Source organism: Dendrobates tinctorius, unplaced genomic scaffold, assembly GCF_039654945.1.
Source record: "Dendrobates tinctorius isolate UK_male_01 unplaced genomic scaffold, ASM3965494v1 ptg000019l, whole genome shotgun sequence".
Lineage (NCBI taxonomy): Eukaryota > Metazoa > Chordata > Amphibia > Anura > Dendrobatidae > Dendrobates > Dendrobates tinctorius.
This window is the reverse complement of record NW_027361687.1, coordinates 70,544,742-70,572,490: the sequence shown is the minus strand read 5'-3', so window position 1 is coordinate 70,572,490 and position 27,749 is coordinate 70,544,742. Positions and strand designations below refer to the sequence as shown.

At 44.0% G+C, this 27,749-nt stretch overlaps 1 protein-coding gene across 1 annotated transcript; it reads left to right on the top strand.

Annotated features, from left to right (window-relative positions):
* The first annotated feature begins 5,037 nt into the window (after positions 1–5,037).
* LOC141082654 (uncharacterized) lies at positions 5,038–6,772 on the top strand. The gene is made up of 2 exons (XM_073566605.1): positions 5,038–5,254; positions 5,365–6,772. The coding sequence occupies exon 2, from the start codon at positions 5,600–5,602 to the stop codon at positions 6,770–6,772; it is 1,173 nt and encodes a 390-aa protein (XP_073422706.1). The 5' UTR covers positions 5,038–5,254; positions 5,365–5,599.
* Positions 6,773–27,749: the final 20,977 nt, after the last annotated feature.

The following is a 27,749-nucleotide window of genomic DNA, read 5'->3' as shown; positions in this document are numbered from 1 at the left end:
CTTGACCTGTTTTTCTGCGGCTGCTGTGTCCCGGCGACGAGAGGAAGACTTGCCATTTGTACCCGGGTCAACCTTACTGCACTCTTTCCCACTTGCGTCACTGTCTGAATGGGAGTCACCATTACTCACCCTGAAATAACAAGTCCCCACTAAAACAGGTGTCGGACCCCTTTCCTGTAGCTACACTGTTTTCAATGCTCACACATTTGGTCATCCCAGCTAAGTCCCAGAGTTGGTCAGACCCACACTTTTCCCCGATCATCCCTAACTCTGGAACATTGACCTTAGGGGCGCTACCTCCTCCTCTTTATGCATCACATTTCCAGGAACCCCTACAGCTGCCTGCTGTGGTGGGGCTCCCTTCCACAAGTCCCAAAACGATTCAAAGTCCTTGCCTATTATAATAGGGTATGGCAAGTCTGGGACTACAGTGACGACATGGCTAGTAAAAATAGTGGGTGTCTCAATGATTACCCTGGACACCGGATAATTCCTAGCGATCCCATGGATGAAGTGGACTTCCATCTTCCTTCCGGGAGTCATATAGACAGGGAGTGTGGCGCTCACCAGGGTCACTGGGCTCCCTAAGTCCAGAAGTCCGGCCACGCTCTCCCCATTGACTTCCACAGAACACCTCTTGTCAGCTGTATTACTGATACAGGATACCAGGCACGTGCTGTTTGAACATTGTTCCTGGCAACAGTCCCTCGGTGCACTTGATGCCGCCCCTTATTGGGCCACCACCCCTATTTGGGTTACCGCCCCTTTTGGGACTCCACCCCATTTAGGGTTACCGCCCCCATTTTGGGACTCCACTCCTTTTTGGGCAACCATTCTTGTTTGGGTCACCACCCGCTGTTAGGACTCCACCCCCTTTTGGGGAACCATCCCTCCTTGGGGTGCATGCTGTGGACTCCCCATGCCCTCACCGCCTGTGCACGGCAGTCTATCCTCCCCAACAGTTCCTTACAGCGAGGCTCTGTACCGCTCTGCTCGGCTCTGCATTGCTCTGCACAGCAAGGCTCTGCACTGCTCTGCACCTCTCCACACGGCTCTGCACCACTCCGCTCCACTCTGCATGGCTCGTCTTCACAGATTTTGTGGACCCGCCAATCCCCCGCCAGCCACCCAGAGTTCGTGGACCCGCCGATCCACAGCAAGCCGCCCGGAGTTCTTAGAACCACCGACCCACAGCAAACACCTGCTGTAGTTCTCCCAGGTACTTCCTGGCCCACAGTCTAGCACCAACTGTAGGGATTTTACTCACTGAGGTGCGAAAAGAGGAAGACAGGCGCCATGTTCCTTTCAAAGTCCATATGTGTTTATTTGCTTCATAAACCTAGAAGCACCAACAAAAAGGAAAAACAGCCTTTAGAGCAGGCAAAAACAAAGCATTAGTATCCATAGCACAGACCTCTAGCTCCTCCAAGAGCTATGAACGAGTTCCTTTTCTCCCAAGACACCAGCCACCGCTAACTCACATGGCCATGTCACATGACCCTGACCTCACACAGGTCCTGACAGGATTCTGCTCCCTCAGGCCTGTGAGCACACAGGCTGGGGTAATGTCCAGCACTCAGGCTGGGTCTGGAGCCACATACACAGGAAGCCTTCTCCCTTTCTGCACACAAACCATGTGCCAAACAACAGCCTCCATTGCATAAGCTGTAACCACACACACAGGGGAGGTATATGGGTAGCCAGACCCATCCATCTCTCATAGCTACCCGCAACCTGGACAGGTGCACGAAACAACATCTTAGTGCTCACGTGCATTAAAGCAAAATACTCCTGGTTGCATCGTAGGGAGCAGCCATCTCTGTGTCACATACCTCCCATCGATTATACGGCCATTAGCCTCCTTACAAAATGCAAAAACAAAAAAGTGCTGCGGCGTGAACGGGTTATTAAATAAATTTATATACATTCACACCAGTTACAAAACATTGATAAATTTGCTATCGCTACGTTCATTAGTGAGAACAAATTGCCTAATATCTTTTTCACAATACTGTGTATTAAGGAAGGAAAAGACTCGCTCCTCACATATTGCAGTCAAACACAGATTGAGAAATCAAATGACTGTGAGACTAAAATGCTAAGTTGCATATTTCCACAAAAATTTATTCTGAAAAACAGCTGGCGATTAGTCTTTATTTCTGAAGAATTTTGTGCAGAAGTAACTTGCAATGCACAACAACATAACAAAAATTGCCATCTTTATGGGTTGCCAGCCAGAATGTCTGACATCAGCGAGGTCGTCAGCTCAAGGCACTGAGGGCACCAAGGGCACGGAGCTGAGAGCAGTGAGGACACGATGAGTAGAGTTTGTGTGAATCAGTCCCAGCATCCGCGGCTCTTCTTCTGATTAGCCATCCTGACGCCACGCTATCATTGCAGTGTGATGCATTAGAACGACTAATCTGAAGAAGAGCCGTGAATGCAGGAAGGTAGGAGGCTGTTCTCACAGCTCCTCTCCGGTGACCATAGACAACTGACGTGCCTGACGGACCGGGTCGTGCGAATCGAGTAGCACCAACTCCAATGAAATGAGTATTGAGACTCTAGCGAGTTTGTTATTGAGACTTTATTGAGTTTGATAATGAATAAAAGCAGAAATTAAACTTCACCTTCATCAGGACATGTAAATGTGTACGGGGTGCCCCAACTCTATGACGGATATTTGATTTCACGTTGGATTAGGCTTGCTCAATGAAGTTAAGCTGCAATATATTCCCCTTTCCCTGTTTTAAACATGTTCATATGTGAGCGTAGGTTGTGAGTATATTCCTCAGCAGCATATGCTAAAAGGACTGTGTTAGGCTGGTTTCACATTTGCGTTTTTTAGCGCTGGAAAAAAACGCATACCTGCGCATGCGTTTTTTCCCCTATATTTAACATGGGTGCGCATACCTGCGCACTGGTCAGCGCATGTATGCGATTTTCATGCTCTGCGTTTTTTTGGGGTGTGCGTTGGTATTTTCCAGACGCAGCATGTTGCATTTTTTGGCCCTTGAAAAAAGCGCATGCGCACGTATGCGCACGTTTTGCGCTAAAAATGGCCATTATAGCCTATGGATGCGCATACGTGCGCACTGGCATGCGCAGGTATGCGTTTTTTTAGCGCTGCGTTTTTTTGGTGGTGTCCACTTGTTGTCCTAGTTATAATCTTCTAAAGTCAAAAAAAAAAAGTCTATATAAAGGAGGTGCCTGCCAAAACTCTGCCACTACTACACTGACAGATTGAAGAGCAGACAGTCAACCAAGAACCCATTATATCAGCGAAGAATGTGAGTATATTACATTATATGCCTGTCCTTTTAAATTATGTATGTACTAATGATTTTTATTATTTTTACATGCAGTATGTCTTCAGAATCAGAGTATTCCCCATCGCGGCAGGAATTGGCGCAAGCAGACCGTGAGGTGATTATTTTTGTGCATCTGGTAAGTATATCTGCTGCTTCTCCAAATCTCTTACGTTTTTTTCAACTTTTTTAAGACATCGTCATCATCCTCTTCTGTGGACGGGACTAGTGAGGGCGAAGAGCAGGAGCAGCGAAGCCAAGTCCCGGTGGTGATACGGAATGTAAGTATCAAATGATTTGTAATGTTCTTTATTTTTTATCTTCTATTTTTACTCTTTTTTATGTTTCTTTTTTTGTAACTTTTTATTCAATTTAAATTGGATTATTCTAATGAATGTGTTTTGTCTAGGTTCCACAACGAGATGAAGACGTGTACCTGGATAATGAGCAGCTCATCAGCCTGGTCCAGGAGCGTTCGCCGTTGTGGGACAGCCGTGACCGGCTGCACAAGGACATTGTGGTGACCCGGCGGCTATGGAATGAGGTGGCCGCAGCGTTGATGGATGGCTGGGACAGCGCCACAGCATCCTCCAAAAAGGCGTTTAGTGAGTATTTCCCTGCTCTGTATTGAGCCGCAGTGACTGTTGTCCTTGACGGCACTGTTTGGTTTCGTGCTAGGTGTATTCTAGCAGGAAACCCAACAGTGTCATCGTGGTCTACAGTGACTGCTTTGAGTATTGTATTGCTACATTGTGCCGCAGTGACTGTTGTCCTTGACGGCACTGTTGGGTTTCGTGCTAGGTGTATTCTAGCAGGAAACCCAACAGTGTCATCGTGGTCTACAGTGACTGCTTTGAGTATTGTATTGCTACATTGTGCCGCAGTGACTGTTGTCCTTGACGGCACTGTTGGGTTTCGTGCTAGGTGTATTCTAGCAGGAAACCCAACAGTGTCATCGTGGTCTACAGTGACTGCTTTGAGTATTGTATTGCTACATTGTGCCGCAGTGACTGTTGTCCTTGACGGCACTGTTGGGTTTCGTGCTAGGTGTATTCTAGCAGGAAACCCAACAGTGTCATCGTGGTCTACAGTGACTGCTTTGAGTATTGTATTGCTACATTGTGCCGCAGTGACTGTTGTCCTTGACGGCACTGTTGGGTTTCGTGCTAGGTGTATTCTAGCAGGAAACCCAACAGTGTCATCGTGGTCTACAGTGACTGCTTTGAGTATTGTATTGCTACATTGTGCCGCAGTGACTGTTGTCCTTGACGGCACTGTTGGGTTTCGTGCTAGGTGTATTCTAGCAGGAAACCCAACAGTGTCATCGTGGTCTACAGTGACTGCTTTGAGTATTGTATTGCTACATTGTGCCGCAGTGACTGTTGTCCTTGACGGCACTGTTGGGTTTCGTGCTAGGTGTATTCTAGCAGGAAACCCAACAGTGTCATCGGGGTCTACAGTGACTGCTTTGAGTATTGTATTGCTACATTGTGCCGCAGTGACTGTTGTCCTTGACGGCACTGTTGGGTTTCATGCTAGGTGTATTCTAGCAGGAAACCCAACAGTGTCATCGGGGTCTACAGTGACTGCTTTGAGTATTGTATTGCTACATTGTGCCGCAGTGACTGTTGTCCTTGACGGCACTGTTGGGTTTCGTGCTAGGTGTATTCTAGCAGGAAACCCAACAGTGTCATCGTGGTCTACAGTGACTGCTTTGAGTATTGTATTTCTACATTGTGCCGCAGTGACTGTTGTCCTTGACGGCACTGTTTTTTTTTATCAACAGTGGACAAAGTCCGAACACGTTGGCGTTCGATCAAGGACCACTTCAACAGTGATGTTCGTGCTGAGGGCCAGGTTCGCAGTGGATCTGCGTCAAGGACCAGAACTAGATACCGTCACTATAACGCGTTGCAGTTCCTAAGACCGGTCCTTGCCACGAGATCGTAAGTATTATAAATTTTGGGTTTTTATTTTTATTAATCTGTGTTTTTCTAATCCACAGCTGATGCTTCTTGTAAAGGCATGGTAGTAATGATTTTCCTTTCTTCAACAGCACCTGGAGCAGCACCCTGCAACCTGGCCCTGGAGCGGTCCTTCCTCGGACGTCCTCTGACCCGTCCCAGCCATCCGACAGCCAGGAAGCACCTTGCAGGTCAACCACGCACACAGCTGGTGACCAGGAAGCTGGGCCATCAGGTGTTCCCCTGTCCCAGGTCTCTGCCACTGGTTATGCGGGCACTACCCGCCAGCGGCAGAGGGCCTTGGACAGGAATGTCTTGCCCGAGTTTATGCATTTGAGCGAGACATTTAATTCCAGCCTCAAGTCACTGTCCGACAGAGTTGAAAGCGGTTTTGCACTCATGGAACGTGGTTTTAACCACTTTGAACACCGCTTCAATTCTGTAGAACAGCGCCTTGACCGTCTGGAGGCCGACCTCAACAGACCAGCACACCATTTTTTTAGTAAGATTGAAAAGGGCATGGCGGAACACCTTAGTCCTGATCAACAGCTGAATGTGCTGCAGGCCTGCAACAATGCTTTCTTGCAGGCTATGCAGCATAATCGGTACGGTCAGCAGTCAGTGGTGTCCTTTCCACCTGTGCCACCATTGACTCGCTTCACCTCACTACCGACTTGTGCTGCATACCACTGCACGGACACCTCTATTCAAAGCCAGGACACCCACCGTTACACCACCACAAGTCTGAGTGCAGCTGGTCACTTCACCGACACCACCATGGCAAGCGCTGCTCCTGTCTGGAGCACCACCGCCACTCCCATGCATGCGTGGAGCTCAGCCACCACTAGGCAAACATGGAACAGCCCTGCCGCTACAACAACGTGTAGTAGCCCTGCCACCACCACTCTGCAAACCTGGACCATCACTGCCGCCACCAGTCCTCCTGCAAGGACGAGCACTGACAACGAAGAGCAGCAGCAGCAGCCACCTCAGCAGCAGCTCCAGCCACCTCATCAGCAGCCACCTCAGCAGCAGCAGCCACCTCAGCAGCAGCAGCCACCTCAGCAGCAGCTGCAACCACCTCAGCAGCAGCTGCAACCACCTCAGCAGCAGCCACCTCAGCAGCAGCCGCCACCTCAGCAGCAGCCGCCACCTCAGCAGCAGCAGCCGCCACCTCAGCAGCAGCAGCAGCCACACCTGCAGACGGGGGACCTACACTCAATATTTGCCCCTACTTCAAGGCGAAATCCATCAAGGCGGGCATTGGGCCAAAGTCGGTCCAGGCACACAAGCCTACGGCGACATGCCATTACAACTAATGTACCTGAACAGATTTCCTCTCCTCCAAGTGTTCCTAGTTTGATTCCCTTAACTGGACTACCTTCCCCCACAAGTTTTGTTGCCCCTTCCCCTCAAACACCGTCTTCAACAGCAAGTGTTGCATATTCCCTGCACACCCCCAAATTGAAACCATCTGCCCCCAAACGCCGGAAAAAATAATTTTTTGGTTTATTTTTGTGATAAAAAATAAATTTACATTTGTGGTTCACCATTACTAAGTTTCATTAATGTTGTTTGCGCCACTCACACACACTGATGGGTAAATACATGTTAAAAACCAACCCAAGGCCTAGTATAGTCATATGTGAAATAACACGGACTAGTATAGTCATACCAAGGCCTAGTGTAATAACTCGAGTTTTACCAACTTGGATCTGGTTTCATGAAAAACAAACTGTTGAAACTTGTCTTAAAAATAAGTTTCTTTCTAGTTTCACCAGTTTGTTTTTTGTGAAACAAGATGCTAGTTGTTAAAAATCGAGTTATTACAGTAGGCCTTGGTATGACTATACTAGGCCGTGGTATTTCACATATGACTATACTAGTAGGCCCAAGGCCTACTATACTCATATTTGAAATACCACGGCCTAGTATAGTCATTCCAAGGCCTAGTGTAATAACTCTAGTTTTACCAACTAGAATCTGGTTTCATGAAAAACAAACTGTTGAAACTTATAAGTTTCTTTCTAGTTTCACCAGTTTATTTTTTGTGAAACAAGATGCTAGTTGTTAAAAATCGAGTTATTACAGTAGGCCTTGGTATGACTATACTAGGCCGTGGTATTTCACATATGACTATACTAGTAGGCCCAAGGCCTACTATACTCATATTTGAAATACCACGGCCTAGTATAGTCATTCCAAGGCCTAGTGTAATAACTCTAGTTTTACCAACTAGAATCTGGTTTCATGAAAAACAAACTGTTGAAAGTTTTTTGTGAAACAAGATGCTAGTTGTTAAAAATCGAGTTATTACAGTAGGCCTTGGTATGACTATACTAGGCCGTGGTATTTCACATATGACTATACTAGTAGGCCCAAGGCCTACTATACTCATATTTGAAATACCACGGCCTAGTATAGTCATTCCAAGGCCTAGTGTAATAACTTGTAAGTTGGAATGGAGCAGATTACATTCATCCACTCAATGCTGACTTGTATTCCCCATGGACTTTCATTGGGGTTGGGTTTTGAGGGTTGTGTTTTGAGAAAATCACATACTTTGTTTTCAACTAGTTGCACAATTTTCTCTTGAAAAAAAATGGTTTCCTGATTCATGGCCTGCAGCTTTGCTCGTTACAATATATTTCACGCAGACTAGCAATGCTGCATTTTAACTCATATGTGTATTTACCTGCCCAGGTGTGTGAACATCAAAAAATTCAGTTATACATGGGAAGTTTTTTATTAAATTGGAGTTTAAAAAATATAGTGCACTCAGTAATGGTATCAAATAAGGTTTTTTATTACCATAAACAAACAAAAACATTACACCATTTCATCTTGCCAGTGCACCCGTCCTACATCAGAAATAAAGTAGGCCGCAAATTGGTCCCTCATTTGGCCAACTTCAACGGATGACCTGAGAGTGTGCTGAGTGAATTCAGGCAATGGGTTAGGAGCATCATCGTCCAGTTCAAAGGTCGGGTGCTCTTTAGCCATCACAAAGTTATGTAGAACCACACAGGCCTTCACCACCTCATCGACTGTTTCAAGTTTAAGATTAATGGCCGTGCCCAGAATTCGCCATCTGGAAACAAGAATCCCAAAAGCACACTCGACAGTTCTTCTGGCCCTGGTCAGCCTGTAATTAAATATTTTTTTGGTGTGGTCCAAGTCCCGGCTGGAGTAGGGTTTCAGTAAGTTTCCGCACATTTGAAAAGCCTCATCGCCAACCATTACAAAGGGCAGTGGCGGAGCTTCGGTGTGAGGAAGAGGCCGTGGCATAGGGAAATTAAATTGGTTGCCATACAACCTCCGGCCCATGTCTGAGTTTTTAAAAGCCTGTGAGTCATTACCACGGCCAAATGCTCCAATGTCCACTGCTACAAACATACATCCGGCATCCGCAATCGCAATGAGTACTATTGAAAAGTACTTTTTGTAATTATAGTACTCAGATCCCGTTCTTTGGGGTTTGATGATCCGTATGTGTTTACCATCAACAGCTCCCAAACAGTTGGGAAAATTGCATACTGTCCAGAATTTGTCAGCAATTTCCATCCACTTTTCAGCGGTGGGCAGGGGCATAAATTCTGGGCAAAGAACATTCCAGAGAGCCCGGCAGGTGTCAGCAACAATTCCAGACAAGGTAGAGATTCCAATACGGTACTGGAAGTGTAGTGAAGATAGGGTTTCTCCAGTCGCCAGGAATCTGTGAACAGACAAAGAAGTAAAATTAATATTTATGTATATTATTTTAAAAAACTATAAAATAAAATATTAGTACATTCACGAAAACTAATTACCCACGGTTTTGAATACTAAATTTAAAAAAAAACCATCAGACCGCACCCCTTGGTTTTTAAAACATACCGTAATGTCACCAGTAGCCGTTCCTCAGGAGGAATCGCACGACGGAGCTGTGTGTCCTGTCTCCGGATGGATTGTTGGACACGAGCAAGCAAATCCATGAAACTTTCGTGGGACATCCTGATATAATCTGTAAATTTCTCCGGGTTTGCCTGTAGCTCGCTGTAGAGGGTGTGGTATGCCCCACGGCTCTCCCGGAGTTCAACAATCGGATGTATCCACATACGCCGCCGTCTTCGCTGCCTCTCTCTCTTCCTTTGTTCATGGCAAGCAACTGCATACGCCTGAGCCATCGCGATGTCCAAATCCAAGTTGAAGTGAAAACTCTTCCAGCGCAGATCCATGGTCACGAGAAGAATCAAGCAAATGTGAAGAATACTGTAGACAGGGTCTATATATTAACATACCACACCCACAATGAAGTCCCATTGGTCTTGTGTGTTGTTGAATGGTTGTTTTTTCATTTTTGTGGGGTTTTTCCAAAATCTGTAAAAAAACGCAAACGCACAAAAAACGCATACAAACGCGCAAAAACGCTGCGTTTTTTTCCTGCATGCGCACAAAAATGCTTGAAAAAAACGCAGCGTTTGTATGCATTTGTATGCGTTTTTTTAATGCGTTTTTTTGCGGGAAAAACGCGCTGCAAAAAAAAGCAAGTGTGAAACTAGCCTAAAGCAGACAACAGATGTGGTAAGTGTTAAGAGTTTATTGTTACTTTATTGTGTGTCCTGTTTGTTTTGTTTTTGTATGTTCTCTTCCGTAATCCTCCTTATTGTAATGTTGTATGTAACAAGTAAAACAGTTAAGTGCTGAATTATTCTTCTGAAAGCTGAAATCTGCAACAAGCTATGGGCCAGCCAAAACCTGGCAGAGAGTGCTCAATACTTCTGCTGAAATCTGCAACAGGCTATGGGATGAATTGGGACATTTAGTTTACTGCCCAGCTCCTGATGAGGCTGTGCAGTCATGTAGGGCTGTTCTAATGGACTGGTGTCATACATGATATGTGCCAACAATAGTGATGGACTAATGCATATTAGCTCTAACTGATTGGCAGATTACAGTTGTACATCTGTGATATCTGTTTGCTGAGTGTAAGAATTATTCGCAAGAACAGCATTAATAAGTTTCACTTTCAATATTAAATTACAGTATACTTTTATTTAAAACATATCAGTGTGGCATTAATTACCAGTTGGCAGAAAATGACAGTGTTTTATCTCTGGCAGAATACTGACATTGGGGATTGGTGCGACGTAAGAAAAACAGTGCTCAAAAAAAAAAAAAGAAAACACTCAAATAACGCATCCTAGATCTGAATGAATGAAATATTCTCATTGAATACTTTGTTCTGTACAAAGTTGAATGTGCTGACAACAAAATCACACAAAAGTCATCAATGGAAATCAAATTTATTAAGCAATGGAGGCCTGGATTTGGAGTCACACACAAAATTAAAGTGGAATGTAATGTCCTTAAAGGGAACACAGAGAAATACTTCCGGGACATAGCGTACCGGCGCATGCGCAGTAATGATTTTCGGCTTTGCCCAGAGTTGAGCAAAGCATACTGCGCGTGCATGAAGCAAGATTGCTTTGAGCATGCGCTGACTATGGAGTAGAACTACTAGAATTGCGGAAAAGATCGCGGACGGAGGCCACGGATGGGGTGGAGAAAAAAAGAGGAAACACCGCCCATCGGACCGGACACAGGCCATTTACGTAGGCCGCCAACTTCCAGTGATAGATTCCCTTTAAAACAAGTCAAAATGATGCTCAGTATTGTGTGTGGCCTCCACATGCCTGTATGACCTCCCTACAGTGCCTGGGCATGCTCCTGATGAGGCGGCGGATGGTCTCCTGAGGGATCTCCTCCCAGACCTGGACTAAAGCATTTGCCAACTCTTGGACAGTCTGTGGTGCAACGTGACGTTGGTGGATGGAGCGAGACATGATGTCCCAGATGTGCTCAATCGGATTCAAGTCTGGGGAACAGGCGGGCCAGTCCATAGCTTCAATGCCTTCATCTTGCAGGAACTGCTGACACACTCCACTCACATGAGGTCTGGCATTGTCCTGCATCAGGAGAACCCAAGGCAAACCGCACCAGAATATGGTCTCACAAGGGGTCTGAGGATCTCATCTCGGTACCTATTGGCAGTCAGGCTACCCCACACCATTACTGGCCCACTGCCAAACCGGTCATGCTGAAGGATGTTGCAGGCAGCATACTGCTCTCCACAGCATCTCTAGACTCTGTCACGTCTGTCACATGTTCTCAGTGTGAACCTGCTTTCATCTGTGAAGAGCACAGGGTGCCAGTGGTGAATTTGCCAATCTTGGTGTTCTGTTGCAAATGCCAAGCGTCCTGCACGGAGTTGGGCTGTGAGCACAACCCCCTTCTGTGGACGTCGGGCACTCAGACCATCCTCATGGAGTCGGTTTCTAACCGTTTGTGCAGACACATGCACATTTGTGGCCTGCTGGAGGTCATTTTGCAGGGCTCTGGCAGTGCTCCTCCTGTTCCTCCTTACACAAAGGCGGAGGTAGCGGTCCTGTTGCTGGGTTGTTGCCTTCCTATGGCCCTCTCCACGTCTCCTGGTGTACTGGCCTGTCTCCTAGTAGCGCCTCCAGCCTCTAGACACTACACTGACAGACACAACAAACCTTCTTGCCACAGCTCGCATTGATGTGCCATCCTGGATGAGCTGCACTACCTCAGCCACTTGTGTGGGTTGTAGAGTCCATCTCATGCTATCACGAGTGTGAAAGCACAACCAACATTCAAAAGTTACCAAAATATCAGCCAGAAAGCATTGGTACTGAGATGTGGTCTGTTGTCCCCACCTGCAGAACCACTCCTTAACTGAATGTGTCTTGATAATTGCCAATAATTTCCATCTGTTGTCTATTCCATTTGCACAACAGCATGTAAAATTGACTGTCAATCAGTGTTGCTTCCTAAGTGGACAGTTTGATTTCACAGAAATTTGATTTACTTGGAGTTATATTCTGTTGTTTAAGTGTTCCCTTTATTTTTTGAGCAGTGTATATACAATAAATGTGATGTTTTAATGATTTTTCTGGTTGCTGTATTTTTCCTTTTTTTCCTCTGTCTCTTTGCTCAGGAAACCAGCCTGAAGCCAATGTGCACCGCACACTCAATTCAGGCATTTCTCAATCCGGTAAGCAGATGAATGCTTCCATTGTTTTTTTGTCATTTGCATCTCTTCTCCTCTCAGAGAGGTCTACTAAAATGGTGCTATACCAGAAGGTCATTGCGAATATGTTGAAAAAATTCCCATCAGACAACAGTAGCAGCAGGGGGAAAGCATCCTTTACCAACCAAGGAGGAGAGGTGAGGGAGACACACACCAGGTACAGTAGAGGCAGGGTCACACTGTCAAAGACCTGGGCCAATTTCATGACACCCTCGTAAGCGTCCAAGGCCTGATGATCGGGTATTTTTGACAAGGAGGGAAACGTTTTTAAAGATGGTCAAGCAATACCTAGCCAACAAAACCAGAGTGCTCCCTAATTCCTCTGCGTCCTTCAACTATTCGGTCTCAAAGCTGGACACCTGGCATGAGCTGTCCCTCTATGCCTTGGAGGTGTTGTGCTGCCTTACCGCTTTGCCGCTAGCGTCTTGTATGAATGGGTTTTTAGTGCTGCCAGGGGAGTCATAACAGACAGACGCTTTTGCCTGTCAACAGAAAATGTAGACAGGCTCACACTGATAAAAATGAACAAAGCCTGGATTAGCCCCAACTTTTGTACACCACCAGATGACAGCAGCATGTGGTGTTTTTACTCTTCAATATTTGAATGAGGCCAGCTAGTTGTTGCCTTCAAGGGTGTATGGATGACCTTATAATTTTGGGCAGGATTTGTACTTAGTGCATAGCCTTTGAGTCTAGCAGTACCAACACATGACAATTTGAACAGAATATGTATGAGGCCCCCTTTATGTCTAATACAGGATGTATCGGTGTCCCTCTTCCTTCTAATATTTGGCAGTTCTTGCTTCCTTTATAAATTACACTGAAATTTTCAATTTTTTAATAAATGATTTATAAAAAGTATTAAAACTGAATAAAAAATTGCATTTTGATTTACTTTAATTTTTTTAAAATCCTTTTTAAATTTTAAGAATCAATCAAGATATATACACCGGCGCTCCCTCTGGTGTGAACTAAAGCTGCAGGTGCTTAGTCAGCCACTGTGCTGCTAACGGCTGGCAGAAGAACAGTTTACAAAACCAAAATGACAAAAAAGCACCACGCTGAAGTTGCTGCAATGAAAACCAGAATGCCCAATTTAAATATAATCAAAAGACCAATGAATAAAAAGGTCATAGAGATATAACATGCGGCTGAGTAAAGTGAAACGTTTGCCTACCTTGAAGTAAGTATGCGATCCAGTATGGAGATGGCTCTTGTGTGGATAAAAGAGTAATGAAAAATCAGCTTCTGGGTTATTAACCCACAAGGTATTCCCCAGAAGTGACTTGCGGCAGGAGGATCCTCTAAGCTGGAGCAGGGAGATGTGAACTGGCTAGTTCTCAAATACTAGCGTGGAATCACAGTGGCATATGAGAACACATAGGTGCAACCAAGATAGAGGGAGAGTGGGGACCGGGGAGCGTCCCTCCCGGATTGGAACCCACCTGAGCCCTCACCAAAGTTAGGAAGCACACGGCGTGCGCCGGCCAGGAGACGCCGCTGACAATGCCGGAGTGTAGGGGGGCGTGGTCTGGGTGACGTCACCTAGAGCAGAAGGCTGAAAGCTGGGGGACGGAGGCTGAGAGGGGCCAAACGCCAACGCGTTTCGAAGGTGCACGGACCTTCTTCATCAGGGCTGCTGGCCTGGCCACCGTAATACCCCATATATATGTAAAAACAAAGTTCCCACCCCTCTGCTGAAATGCCCACAGCTCCCTATAGGATCCTGGAAAGGAATTAAGTCCTAATCCTGTCAAGCTCAATCCGATGATATTTGTTAAGATGCAGAGATATTTTTTCTAAAAAATTAAAACACTTTGTTACAATTTATTAAAATTAGTTAAAATGAAAAAATATGAAAAATACAAAATAAATGCATAGATCAGCCTAAAAAATGCCTGTTTATTATAAGCCATAGAAATAAAAACCTAAAACACTTTTTAATAATATATGAGTAACATATTGAAATAAATCCCAAAAATGCACATGCGTAGGTGAATAGATCAACAAATCAAACCCATATTATATTCAATAAAATAAAAAATAAAAATAAAAGCATCATGAGACATTAGAACACAGGTATAAAATATATGAAATTATATGATGAGAAGGCATAAAGCTCTATCTCATGATTTAACCCTTTGGGGGCTAGGCAGTCAAGGGTATCTATACCCCATTTGGATTCGGTGCGTGACATCTGTTTAAGATAATTGCCACCTCTCATATTTTTATATACCCTCTGAATGCCACAAAAATGTACCCCTTTCACCGATTTCTTATGGTAATCCTTAAAATGTCTGCATAAGGGGTGTCCAATAAATCTCTTCTCAATGTTATTAAAATGTTCCTTTATCCGGTCTATGAGCTTGCGTTTAGTGCGGCCCACGTAGATCTTGTTACAGGGACATGTGATTAAATAGATCACGCCCGTAGAGAAGCAAGCCATACAATCCTTGATCCGAAATTCCTGTCAGCCATTGAAATTATAAAATATGTGTTGTGTTTTTTTCTTAAACTCTGAACGGATACAACAAGAGCAGGTCCCACACGGTATAAAACCAGGCGTCTGCATCTTCGGGACTCCAATCCTAGCGTTACCCACTGTTGGTGCCACAATGTTCCCTATTGTCTGGCATTTTCTAAAAACAAATTTTGGGTACTTGGGTAAGAATTCCCCTATTATTTTATCTGCTTGTAGGGTAGTCCAGTGTCTCTGGATAATTTTGATAAACTTTTTATAGCCATGGTGGAAGTGTGTATTAATGGGTAACTGGCGGATTTGTTCAGATACATTAGTTGTATCGTCCCTAGCTGCTCGGGTTCTGGATAGCAACGTATGTCTACATGTTGATTTAATATAATACACTACAGGAACAGAAAAGCGCAATAGGGTCTTATCCAGGTTAGTATCGAAATAAAAAAAGAAATACACTCACCTATTATAGGAGAGATCAGGCATATATGATCAGTGTCAGTTGCTGCACGTCCAATGGTCATACACGTAACCGCTGCTATATCAACTCTTACGGAATTAATTTTTGGACTTTCTGTGCGCTGCTCGACAAAATACACGATTCCAATCAGGATTAAAGATTATTTATTCCCAACGCGTTTCGAAGTGAACACCACTTCTTCCTCAGGGGATGGCAAATATATATGGGTAAATGGCAACTTTCAATATTAATAAAGCCATTAGAATCGACTGCCTTATGATGGCACTTGGTAAATATCTGGTTGCCCTCTATAAAAATATTTAGGTCTAAAAAATTTACATTAATAGTATTTGTAGTTGCTGTAAACTCCAGGCCAAAATCATTTGTATTCAAATTAGTAATAAATACATCCAATTAATTTTGGGGGCCTCTCTAAATAAACAAAACATTGTCTATGAATCGTCGCCACAATATTAGGTTAGAGTTCGTGGGTTGAAAAATATGGGACTCCTCCCACTTGGCTACGTATACATTTGCGTAACTGGGTGCAAATCTGGTACCCATTGCTGTCCCCCATGTTTGAAGATAAAATTGACCCTCATATGTAAAATAGTTATGTTCTAAAATAAATAAAATACTATCTAGTATGAACCGGGATTGAGTTTGGGTGCTTTTGCATACCTCAGGCGACTCTGTTTGTGGCGTGCTTGCAGAAACGGCTTCTTTGGCATCACTCTCCCATACAGCTTCTCCTTGTGCAAAGTGCGCTGTATTGTTGACCGATGCACAGTGACACCATCTGCAGCAAGATGATGCTGCAGGTCTTTGGAGGTGGTCTGTGGATTGTCCTTGACTGTTCTCACCATTCTTCTTCTCTGCTTTTCTGATATTTTTCTTGGCCTGCCACTTCTGGGCTTAACAAGAACTGCACCTGTGTTCTTCCATTTCCTTACTATGTTCCTCACAGTGGAAACTGACAGGTTAAATCTCTGTGGCAACTTTTTGTATCCGTCCCCTGAAAAGCTATGTTGAATAATCTTTGTTTTCAGATCATTTGAGAGTTGTTTTGAGGAGCCCATGATGCCACTCTTCATAGGAGAATCAAATAGGAGAACTACTTGCAAGTGGCCACCTAAAAATGATTTGATACACCTGGCTATGAAGTTCAAAGCTCAATGAGGTTACAAAACCAATTTAGTGCTTCAGGAAGTCAGTAAAAAGTAGTTAGGAGTGTTCAAGTCAAGAAAATGATAAGGGTGCCCATACTTTTGCACCGGTAAAATTTTGTTTAATTGCAGATTGCACATTTTCTGTTAGTACAATAAACCTCATTTGAATCCAGAAATATAACTGAGTCCATCCGTTATTAGATATATGAAACTGAAATAGCTGTTGCAAAAAACAAAATTGTTATAAAGAAAAAAGGTTAACATTAATAGGGGTGCCCAAACTTTAACATATGACTGTATCTGAACAAATCCGCCAGTTACCCATTATTACACACTTCCACCATGGCTATAAAAAGTTTATCAAAATTATCCAGAAACACTGGCCTACCGTACAAGCAGATAAAACAATAGGGGAATTCTTACCCAAATACCCAAAATTTGTTTTTAGAAAATGCCAGACAATAGGGAACATTGTGGCACAAACAGTGGGTAACGCTAGGATTGGAGTCCCGAAGATGCAGACGCCTGGTTTTATACCGTGTGGGACCTGCTCTTGTTGTGTCCGTACAGAGTTTAAGAAAAAAACACAACACATATTTTATAATTTCAATGGCTCTCAGGAATTTCGGATCAAGGATTGTATGTCTTGCTTCTCTACGGGCGTGATCTATTTAATCACATGTCCCTGTAACAAAATCTACGTTGCCCGCACTAAACGCAAGCTCACGGACCGGATTAAGGAACATTTTAATAACACTGAGAAGGGCTTTATTGGACACCCCTTATCCAGACATTTTAAGGTTTACCAAAAGAAATCGGTGAAAGGGGTACATTTTTGTGGCATTCAGAGGGTATATAAAAATATGAGAGGTGGCAATTATCTTAAGCAGATGTCGCGCACCGAATCCAAATGGATCTTTACCTTTGACTGACTAGCCCCCAAAGGGTTAAATCATGAGATAGAGCTTTATGCCTTCTCATGATATCATTTCATATACTTTATACCTTTGTTCTAAATGTCCCATGATGCTTTTATTTTTATTTTTTATTTTATTGGATATAATATGGGTTTGATTTGTTGATCTATTCACCCACGCATGTGCATTTTTGAGATTTATTTCAATATTTTACTCATAAATTATAAAAAGTGTTTTAGGTTTTAATTTCTATGCCTTATAATATACGGGCATTTTTTAGGCTGGTCTATGCATTTATTTTGTATTTTTCATATTAACTAATTTTAATAAAGTGTAATAAAGAGTTTTAATTTTTTATAATAAATATCTCTGCATCTTAACAAATTTCCTGGGATTGAGCTTGACAGGATTAGGGCTTAATTCCTTTCCAGGATCCTATAGGGAGCTGTGGGCATTTCAGCAGAGGGGTGGGAACTTTGTTTTTACATATATATGGGGTATTACGGTGGCCAGGCCAGCAGCCCTAACAAAGAAGGTCCGTGCACCTTCGAAACGCGTTGGTGTTTGGCCCCTCTCAGCCTCCGTCCCCCAGCTTTCAGCCTTCTGCTCTAGGTGACGTCACCCAGACCACGCCCCCCCTACACTCCGGCATTGTCAGCGGCGTCTCCTGGCCGGCACACACCGTGTGCTTCCTAACTTTGGTGAGGGCTCATGTGGGTTCCAATCCGGGAGGGACGCTCCCCGGTCCCCACTCTCCCTCTATCTTGGTTGCACCTATGTGATCTCATATGCTGCTGTGATTCCACGCTAGTATTTGAGAACTAGCCAGTTCACATCTCCCTGCTCCAGCTTAGAGGATCCTCCTGCCGCTAGTCACTTCTGGGGAATTCCTTGTGGGTTAATAACCCAGAAGCTGATTTTTCATTACTCTTTTATCCACACAAGAGCCATCTCCATACTGGATCGCATACTTACTTCAAGGTAGGCAAACGTTTCACTTTACTCAGCCGCATGTTATATCTCTATGACCTTTTTATTCATTGGTCTTTTGATTATATTTAAATTGGGCATTGTGGTTTTCATTGCAGCAACTTCAGCGCGGTGCTTTTTTGTCATTTTCCTTTTTAAATTTGCCCTTATACACAAGTTGTTATACAGGATAGAATGTTTAATATTTTATTCACGTAAACTCCAATTTCTAATTGATTTTGAATGTTTTATTGTCATCCCTTGAAGTGGAGTAAAAGTGTGAACCCATTGTTTTCAGCAGTGACCTGGGAGTCAGAGATGCTTCCAGGGGTCTTCCCCATGCTGCTCTCCATTGATGAAGGAGTGGCCGGGTTGTTAATAATATGCCTTCATAGATCTTTTTGGTATAGGTTTATTTCAATTACTATGTCTAAATATTATAAGTTATTTAATGGCTAGTTATTAATGTTGAGGTTATACATACAGTATATAGCTTTAAGTATGATCTATTCATAATAGCTTTCTCTTTATATATTTTAACTTTTTTCTAGTGACTCGGCCGTCCAGTGGGCGTGGCCGACTAGAGGGCACGATTGTCGCTCAATGCAAGTGTATGGAGTGAGGCCATGCCCACTGGACGGGCTCTGGCTGGGAGTATGTATAACGCATACATACACTCCCGTCCCCACTCAGAAACCGGTGAATCCCAGCAGTGCACAGTGGGTGTGCTTGGGAGATTCATTAGTCTGCACTCACAGAGTCACTGCAGACTTATCAATTTGGAATGGATAATCCCTTTAAGAAATTAATACTGCAAGGGGCTGTTTATAAAAAAATAAATAGAATACATTTTTGGTCAGTGGGCCTAGATACTGTATATAATGGTGGTTTCTAGAAAAAAAAACTGTGAATTGATGAATTATAAGTCAATACTTGCAGGAGAATAGTTTGAGGCAAGACAGATGTCATTATACAGGTATTCAGACTATGGCTACCCACCTTATTATGGTTTACTTTCCACACCGTAGGATGTTAAGTGACTTATTGCCCTACCACCAGTCACAGTTTGGTAGAGTCGTGTTGTGTAAATTAATCTGTCACTGCTCTCGGGTATCGTTACTTGTAGGCACAGTCTGTCCATAGCTTGTAGAACTGGCTGATGGCGGTCAAGTCAATTTAAGGTGTCAAATGGACTCTTTGGTGGCAGTTTACGAGTTAAGTACACTCATTTTAACTAATAGAGGATGTAAAACCTCATGGTGGTGAACAGGCTCGGCTTTGGTGGCCAGCCTCAAGGACGTTGTAATGGTGACGTCAATCAGGGGCGGGCACAGTGGTTAAGCACAGGAGTGAGGATAATAGGGTCACTGGTGCCCTGAAAGTTTACTGGCTCTGCGTGAATGGCAAGCCAGTGCGTGCCGCCCCTTTATGGCTGTCTGTCCTGGTTCTGTATGTCAGACAGATGGGGATATCACAGTACTTGTGAATCCCAATGTACTAGCACTTCACCTGACGCCTACTGTGATTGTTTTAATCTTGTGATTTAAATAAAGCGGCGGCCTTTTTGACAACCAAAATAATGTTTCCTGTAGTTATGGTTGTTTTCAGGTAGAGTGGGGGTCCGTCCCATATCCAGAAGTCATGACATAATTTATCTTCTCAACGCACAGATGCATTGGCATAAACTCTGTGATGAGCAGAAGATTTACTAAGATCACCGAAAACTTTACAGCCAAGGTTTTGTCCCAGTTACAAAATGAAGATGTTTCCAGGGCACTCCATTCATTCTCTACTATCAGACATTTTATCACCTGCTCCACTAAAGGAGTGGTGTATAGTGCTGAATGTCCATGTGGGAAACTATACATTGGTTTAACAACTCGGGAGTTACGGGTACGCATCAGAGAGCATGTCAGGGATATTGAAAAGGGTCGTACTGTGACTGATTTGTCTCTTTTGAAAACTGTACCGAGACATTTTTATCAATATCACAATAGTGATTCTAGCCTGTTTTTGGCTAGAGGTATTGATATGTTGCAACTTGGTCCTAGAGGTGGGGATTTGGCTAAAAATTTAGCTAAACTGGAATGCAAGTGGATATATAGGTTAGGTTCTTTAGTTCCTGATGGGCTAAATGAGAGTTTTGGTTTTGGTGTGTTTTTATAAAAAAATTTTCAGTTTAAATGTTTTGCCTTAGTATTGCTACGTGACTGTTTTATGGGATAGGGTTTTGTTCCGGGTTTTTAATGATTTTATTTATGTTTTATTTTATTTAGTTGGAAGTTTATTCTCATGAATTATTCTTCTCATTCAGGGATGTTTTGAAAACTAATTTTCCTTCAGCTTCAACGCTATGATGAAGACTTCCATTAATAAGAAGAAAAACTGTGTTTTATTTTAAACGTTCTCGTGCAGAATTTTGGAATTATTAGGTATATTGATTGGTGTCATGATATATGTCTTCTTCAATGCTTAATGGTTGTAGATTAATGTGTTCTGGTTATATATTACACTATTGGATATTAAATATGTATTTTTGTAATGTATATTCACTATTTATTATGAAATATAGAGCAATTTATTTGCATCATATTTATATAAATTATTTGTGAAGTAAATCATATATTTGCACAATGTTTGTAATTTAATTGGTGTAGTATTATTGAATTTATAATAATTTAATATTAATTGTGTTTATCACATTTGTTTGCTATTTGTATGAAATTTTATTTTTGCACATGATTGAGCACAGTTCACTTTATATAGTTTTTTGCATGGGAACGTCTTTTGTCAGCATTGATTGATTTTCCAAGGAGCGCGCCCGTCCGTTTGTCTGCTGCACGACTCTGAATTCTCCGGCAAGATGGTGAGTGCTGGCATGCACGTGTCCATCACTATGGCCACCTGTATGCTTGCGTTTCACAGACCGGGGTTGAAGAGTGCTTTGTACAGGCAGCGGCTTTATGACGTTGTGCGCCACAATATGGAGAATCACTCTTGATTGACTTGGGCTGTGTAGCTTAACACCTGTTGGTGCTGCACTGTTTAAAAGACCCGCTTTTCCCTGTCCTTGTTACACGCCCCCTGAGGAAGAGGACGAAACACGCGTCGGGGAGTGGGACACGCGTCTACTTACATCCATGTAAGCAAGTTGTGCTTTATTTCTTTTGATCGCGGGTTCAGCATTATCTGCAAACACAGACTTTTATATAGCAGTGCTATAAAGCTATATATTTAGTTGGGGCACTCATTATTAATTGTGTTGCAAGAATCGCTACCTAGCGGTATCGGACATTTGAAGGGAGAGTGAGTTTGTGCTATTTATGGCATGGTGTCCATGAGGAGCCTTTCTTTATTCAGTACTAACTATGATTGCGATTTGAGCTGAATGTTTATAACTGTTTATTTGGCTTACCTCTTGGTATTTTTTCCACATTATACACATCTATTGTTTAGCATTAAATGGTCTCTTAATTGTCCATTATTACCGGTTTTCTGGATGCATGTAGCAATTTTCGTGTCTTATAATGGAGGTTTTCCATGTTTGTTGTTTTTAATATGTTTCAATAAATATATGTTTTAATTATGTATGTGCATAGTGCTGTTTCTGTCTCGGGGTAATTTTTACTACCTATGGGACGGACGGGATTTTGTATTGTTAAATGGCACTTGATAATTATAGGTTGGATTTCATGTTGATCTAACATAAAAAGATGAACTGAAAATACACAAAGGCGCGGGTGGGTGTATCTCTTCCAGATGTTAAACAGCTGCTGAGGTGAGCCAAACCCCTGAGGGTGTATAACTATTTTACTTTGCTGCCAGAATAGCGTCCAATCAGCACCAAGGTCCAGTCAGATGACTCAGCCTATCAAGGATCACGAGCCACTGTTACTAAGGTTAGGGCCGAGCCCCATTGAGTGACCAGCAGAATTACCTCAAAAACATTACACCAAATGGGATAGAAAACTGTGACAATAATTGATTCACTAACTAGGGATTCTAAACCATAAAAATCTTACTTATTTAGGTGCCACAATCCCATGTGGCCCCTTCTGTTATCCCCTCTGGGGACCTTCCATGGGATTGTACACCCCATTTTAGAACTTAACTCTAATCAGCCGAAATAAAGATTACAGACAATGCTTTGGCTTGAAATGGCCATAAATGGCATAAAATAAACACCTTAAACAACTCACTCAGTTTATTCGAATACTTGACTAAACAAAATGCTTCCAAAAAACACCCAAAAACATGGGTTAATTTATCCCAAACGGGCTGTCGCACCTAAACTAACATCGAAAATATCCAACCCAACCAGCAATAAATGGACTCCATCCTCTCTATACAAACCTGGCAAGAAACCCTCTAACTCCCTATGGTGAACCGGGAAAACCCCTAGGACTGTAAGAAATCGCTCCATGGTTCAATTGAGGCGCTTGCGAATAGCCTCCATGAAGCGCATATTGACCATGTTCCAAGCCAGCCGGGGAACGACCTCAGAGAAAATCAAGAAACACCTCGGAAAACATAGACTTGATCATTTTAAGATCATGTTTTATTTGCCAAATAAAAGCCAATGAACGGCTTCTCCCGTTGCCGGCCAAATGGAACATGAGCAAATCCGGAGGGGGAAAAACGGAAAGCAGCTGGAAGACTGTAAAACATAAGGATTCCCAGCACATTATCTGCTCCCCAAACCACCATGTCCTAACTCTATCAGGGTCTAAAGACAGGTTCTCTGTGTAAACCCTGGCAGCTGCCTTCTTCTGCGCCCAGTGTACAAATGAATGTCCAATGATCCAAACAGACAGAGGACCTGGAAAATAAGCAAAAACAGATTAAAGACAAAAATCCAGATGGACTTACAAATTAACCCTATGCGAGTTTCAACACTCAATTTTCCTGATCGCCCCCTCCTGGAGGCCCAACCGAGCCGCCTCCGTGGCAGCCGCTATTCTAAAGGAATGAGATGAAAAACGAAAGATAGAAAGGCCCAATCTACCCAAGCATTGACGAAGGACAGCATTAAATTGATAAATGGTCACTGCCAAAAAAATTTCATGCAGACCAAAACCCACCGGTAGAGTTGAGCGAAATGAGTCGAAAAAATTCAAAAGTCGCCGACTTTTGGCAAAGTCGGGTTTCATGAAACGAAACCCGACCCTATGATGAGGTCGGCCACGAGGTCGGCGACTTACGCGCCAAAGTCGCGTTTCAAAAGTTTGTTTTGCGCTCTTTTTCAGCCAATCAGGATCCACGGACACTGTGGGCAACGTGATGACATAGGCACGGGTCACCACCATCTTTCAGAAGGGCATGCAAGTGATTGGCTTGCTTTGGTGGGCGTCACAGGGGGTATAAAAGGGCATGCACGCCGACCGCCATCTTACTTCTGCCGATCTTAGTATAGGGAGAGGTTGCTTTTTTAAAAGCAATCCCAATTTTTTTTTTTTGTCCTGCTGAGAAGACAAAAAATTCTGCTGCTAGCAATTTGGCCTGCACAACACACCAGTCACTGTGTGTGCAGTGCAAGGGGAGGCTATATAGTGGTGTATCAGTGGTGTTGATTGTTGGGCTGCCTTCTAAGGCTTCCTGACATTCCTGCATTGCTGTTTACCCACTGCTCCGCAAACTGCTTTTTTAAAAGCAATCCAATCTCCCTTATCCTCTAGTCACTTTTGTCACAGCTGTGCCATCGAGCCTGTCACATAGCGCTCAGATATTCATTGGGCCTCACACAATCCAAAAGTGTCCAGTGTCCAAAAGTGTGTGCAGAGATTCAAAATCTCCCTTATCCTCTAGTCACTTTGGTCACAGCTGTGCCATCGAGCCTGTCACATAGCGCTCAGATATCAGTGGGCCTCACACAATCCAAAAGTGTCCATCCAGTGTCCAAAAGTGTGTGCAGAGATTCAAAATCTCCCTTATCCTCTAGTCACTTTGGTCACAGCTGTGCCATCGAGCCTGTCACATAGCGCTCAGATATCAGTGGGCCTCACACAATCCAAAAGTGTCCATCCAGTGTCCAAAAGTGTGTGCAGAGATTCAAAATCTCCCTTATCCTCTAGTCACTTTGGTCACAGCTGTGCCATCGAGCCTGTCACATAGCGCTCAGATATCAGTGGGCCTCACACAATCCAAAAGTGTCCAGTGTCCAAAAGTGTGTGCAGAGATTCAAAATCTCCCTTATCCTCTAGTCACTTTGGTCACAGCTGTACCATCGAGCCTGTCACATAGCGCTCAGATATCAGTGGGCCTCACACAATCCAAAAGTGTCCATCCAGTGTCCAAAAGTGTGTGCAGAGATTCAAAATCTCCCTTATCCTCTAGTCACTTTGGTCACAGCTGTGCCATCGAGCCTGTCACATAGCGCTCAGATATCAGTGGGCCTCACACAATCCAAAAGTGTCCAGTGTCCAAAAGTGTGTGCAGATATTCAAAATCTCCCTTATCCTCTAGTCACTTTGGTCACAGCTGTGCCATCGAGCCTGTCACATAGCGCTCAGATATGGGCCTCACACAATCCAAAAGTGTCCATCCAGTGTCCAAAAGTGTGTGCAGAGATTCAAAATCTCCCTTATCCTCTAGTCACTTTGGTCACAGTGTGCCATCGAGCCTGTCACATAGCGCTCAGATATCAGTGGGCCTCACACAATCCAAAAGTGTCCATCCAGTGTCCAAAAGTGTGTGCAGAGATTCAAAATCTCCCTTATCCTCTAGTCACTTTGGTCACAGCTGTGCCATCGAGCCTGTCACATAGCGCTCAGATATCAGTGGGCCTCACACAATCCAAAAGTGTCCATCCAGTGTCCAAAAGTGTGTGCAGAGATTCAAAATCTCCCTTATCCTCTAGTCACTTTTGTCACAGCTGTGCCATCGAGCCTGTCACATAGCGCTCAGATATTCATTGGGCCTCACACAATCCAAAAGTGTCCAGTGTCCAAAAGTGTGTGCAGAGATTCAAAATCTCCCTTATCCTCTAGTCACTTTGGTCACAGCTGTGCCATCGAGCCTGTCACATAGCGCTCAGATATCAGTGGGCCTCACACAATCCAAAAGTGTCCATCCAGTGTCCAAAAGTGTGTGCAGAGATTCAAAATCTCCCTTATCCTCTAGTCACTTTTGTCACAGCTGTGCCATCGAGCCTGTCACATAGCGCTCAGATATTCATTGGGCCTCACACAATCCAAAAGTGTCCAGTGTCCAAAAGTGTGTGCAGAGATTCAAAATCTCCCTTATCCTCTAGTCACTTTGGTCACAGCTGTGCCATCGAGCCTGTCACATAGCGCTCAGATATCAGTGGGCCTCACACAATCCAAAAGTGTCCATCCAGTGTCCAAAAGTGTGTGCAGAGATTCAAAATCTCCCTTATCCTCTAGTCACTTTTGTCACAGCTGTGCCATCGAGCCTGTCACATAGCGCTCAGATATTCATTGGGCCTCACACAATCCAAAAGTGTCCAGTGTCCAAAAGTGTGTGCAGAGATTCAAAATCTCCCTTATCCTCTAGTCACTTTGGTCACAGCTGTGCCATCGAGCCTGTCACATAGCGCTCAGATATCAGTGGGCCTCACACAATCCAAAAGTGTCCATCCAGTGTCCAAAAGTGTGTGCAGAGATTCAAAATCTCCCTTATCCTCTAGTCACTTTGGTCACAGCTGTGCCATCGAGCCTGTCACATAGCGCTCAGATATCAGTGGGCCTCACACAATCCAAAAGTGTCCAGTGTCCAAAAGTGTGTGCAGAGATTCAAAATCTCCCTTATCCTCTAGTCACTTTGGTCACAGCTGTGCCATCGAGCCTGTCACATAGCGCTCAGATATCAGTGGGCCTCACACAATCCAAAAGTGTCCATCCAGTGTCCAAAAGTGTGTGCAGAGATTCAAAATCTCCCTTATCCTCTAGTCACTTTGGTCACAGCTGTGCCATCGAGCCTGTCACATAGCGCTCAGATATCAGTGAGCCTCACACAATCCAAAAGTGTCCATCCAGTGTCCAAAAGTGTGTGCAGAGATTCAAAATCTCCCTTATCCTCTAGTCACTTTGGTCACAGCTGTGCCATCGAGCCTGTCACATAGCGCTCAGATATCAGTGGGCCTCACACAATCCAAAAGTGTCCATCCAGTGTCCAAAAGTGTGTGCAGAGATTCAAAATCTCCCTTATCCTCTAGTCACTTTGGTCACAGCTGTGCCATCGAGCCTGTCACATAGCACTCAGATATCAGTGGGCCTCACACAATCCAAAAGTGTCCAGTGTCCACAAGTGTCTGCAGAAATTCAAAATCTCCCCTGTCCTATAGACACCTTGTACCTTGTTTTACATTACTATATAGTTTGTTGGATTTTGTCTACATTTCTACCAAAAATGAGGAAGGCTGGTGGAAGAGGCCGTGGAATTGGGCGGGGGTTGGCAGCTGGTAATGATGGTGTTGGTGGTGGATCTGATGGTAGTGGCAAGAGCAAAATAGGACCGAATGCAGGAGGTGCTGACCCTGCGTCATCGTCTGGCTACATAAGGCCTCGAACGCTTAGTTTTCTAGGAGTTGGCAAACCGCTTTTAAAGCCAGAGCATCAGGAAAAAGTTTTGTCTTACATTGCTGACTCAGCCTCCAGCTCTATCGCCTCCTCTTCTTCAGTTGTAAAAAGTAAAAACACTGAGTCGTCATTGGAGGCTCATGTTCATGAACCACACCTTTCCTTGTGTCCTTCACCCCAACCAAGATTGAAGGATGACGCAGGCCATACTACTGATTACTCCATGGAGCTGTTTTCACATACCATGCCTGGATTATCAAGTGAAATGGTGAATTACCCAGGCCAAGATGAATCTGACATGGAGTGCACTGATGCACAGCCGCTGATGGATGATTCTGCTGGTACATTCACTCAGAGCACTACATTGTCCTCGCAGTGTACAGAGCCAGATTCTGACCCTGATGAGACTCAGGTGCCCCTTCCCGCACACTATACCACCATACACGGTGACACAGAGGAAGGTGCACATGACATAGAAGAGGAGGTGATGGATGACCCAGTTGTTGACCCAGATTGGCATCCATTGGGGGAAGAGGGTGCTGCTTCCAATAGCTCAGATGAGGAGCATCCACAGCAGACATCGACATCGCAACAGCTGTTATCTGGCAGGCCCGGAGCACTCCAAAGACAGGTTCCAAACATCAAAAGAGTTGCTGGACAGCTTGTCCAGAGGGTCAAAAGATCACAGCGTGCTAGGCCGCAAAATGTCTGCCAAAGTAGGAAGAGTGCAGTGTGGCACTTTTTTTAACAAAATCCTCATGATCAGGCCAAGGTTATCTGTAAGAAGTGCGCAAAGACCTTTAGCCGAGGGAAAAATCTGAAAAATTTGAATACCAGTTGCATGCTTAGACATTTAACC

Bases quoted from the DNA above. Each gene is read 5' to 3' on its own strand.
- LOC141082654 (XM_073566605.1), top strand. From the start codon at position 5,600: ATGCATTTGAGCGAGACATTTAATTCCAGCCTCAAGTCACTGTCCGAC.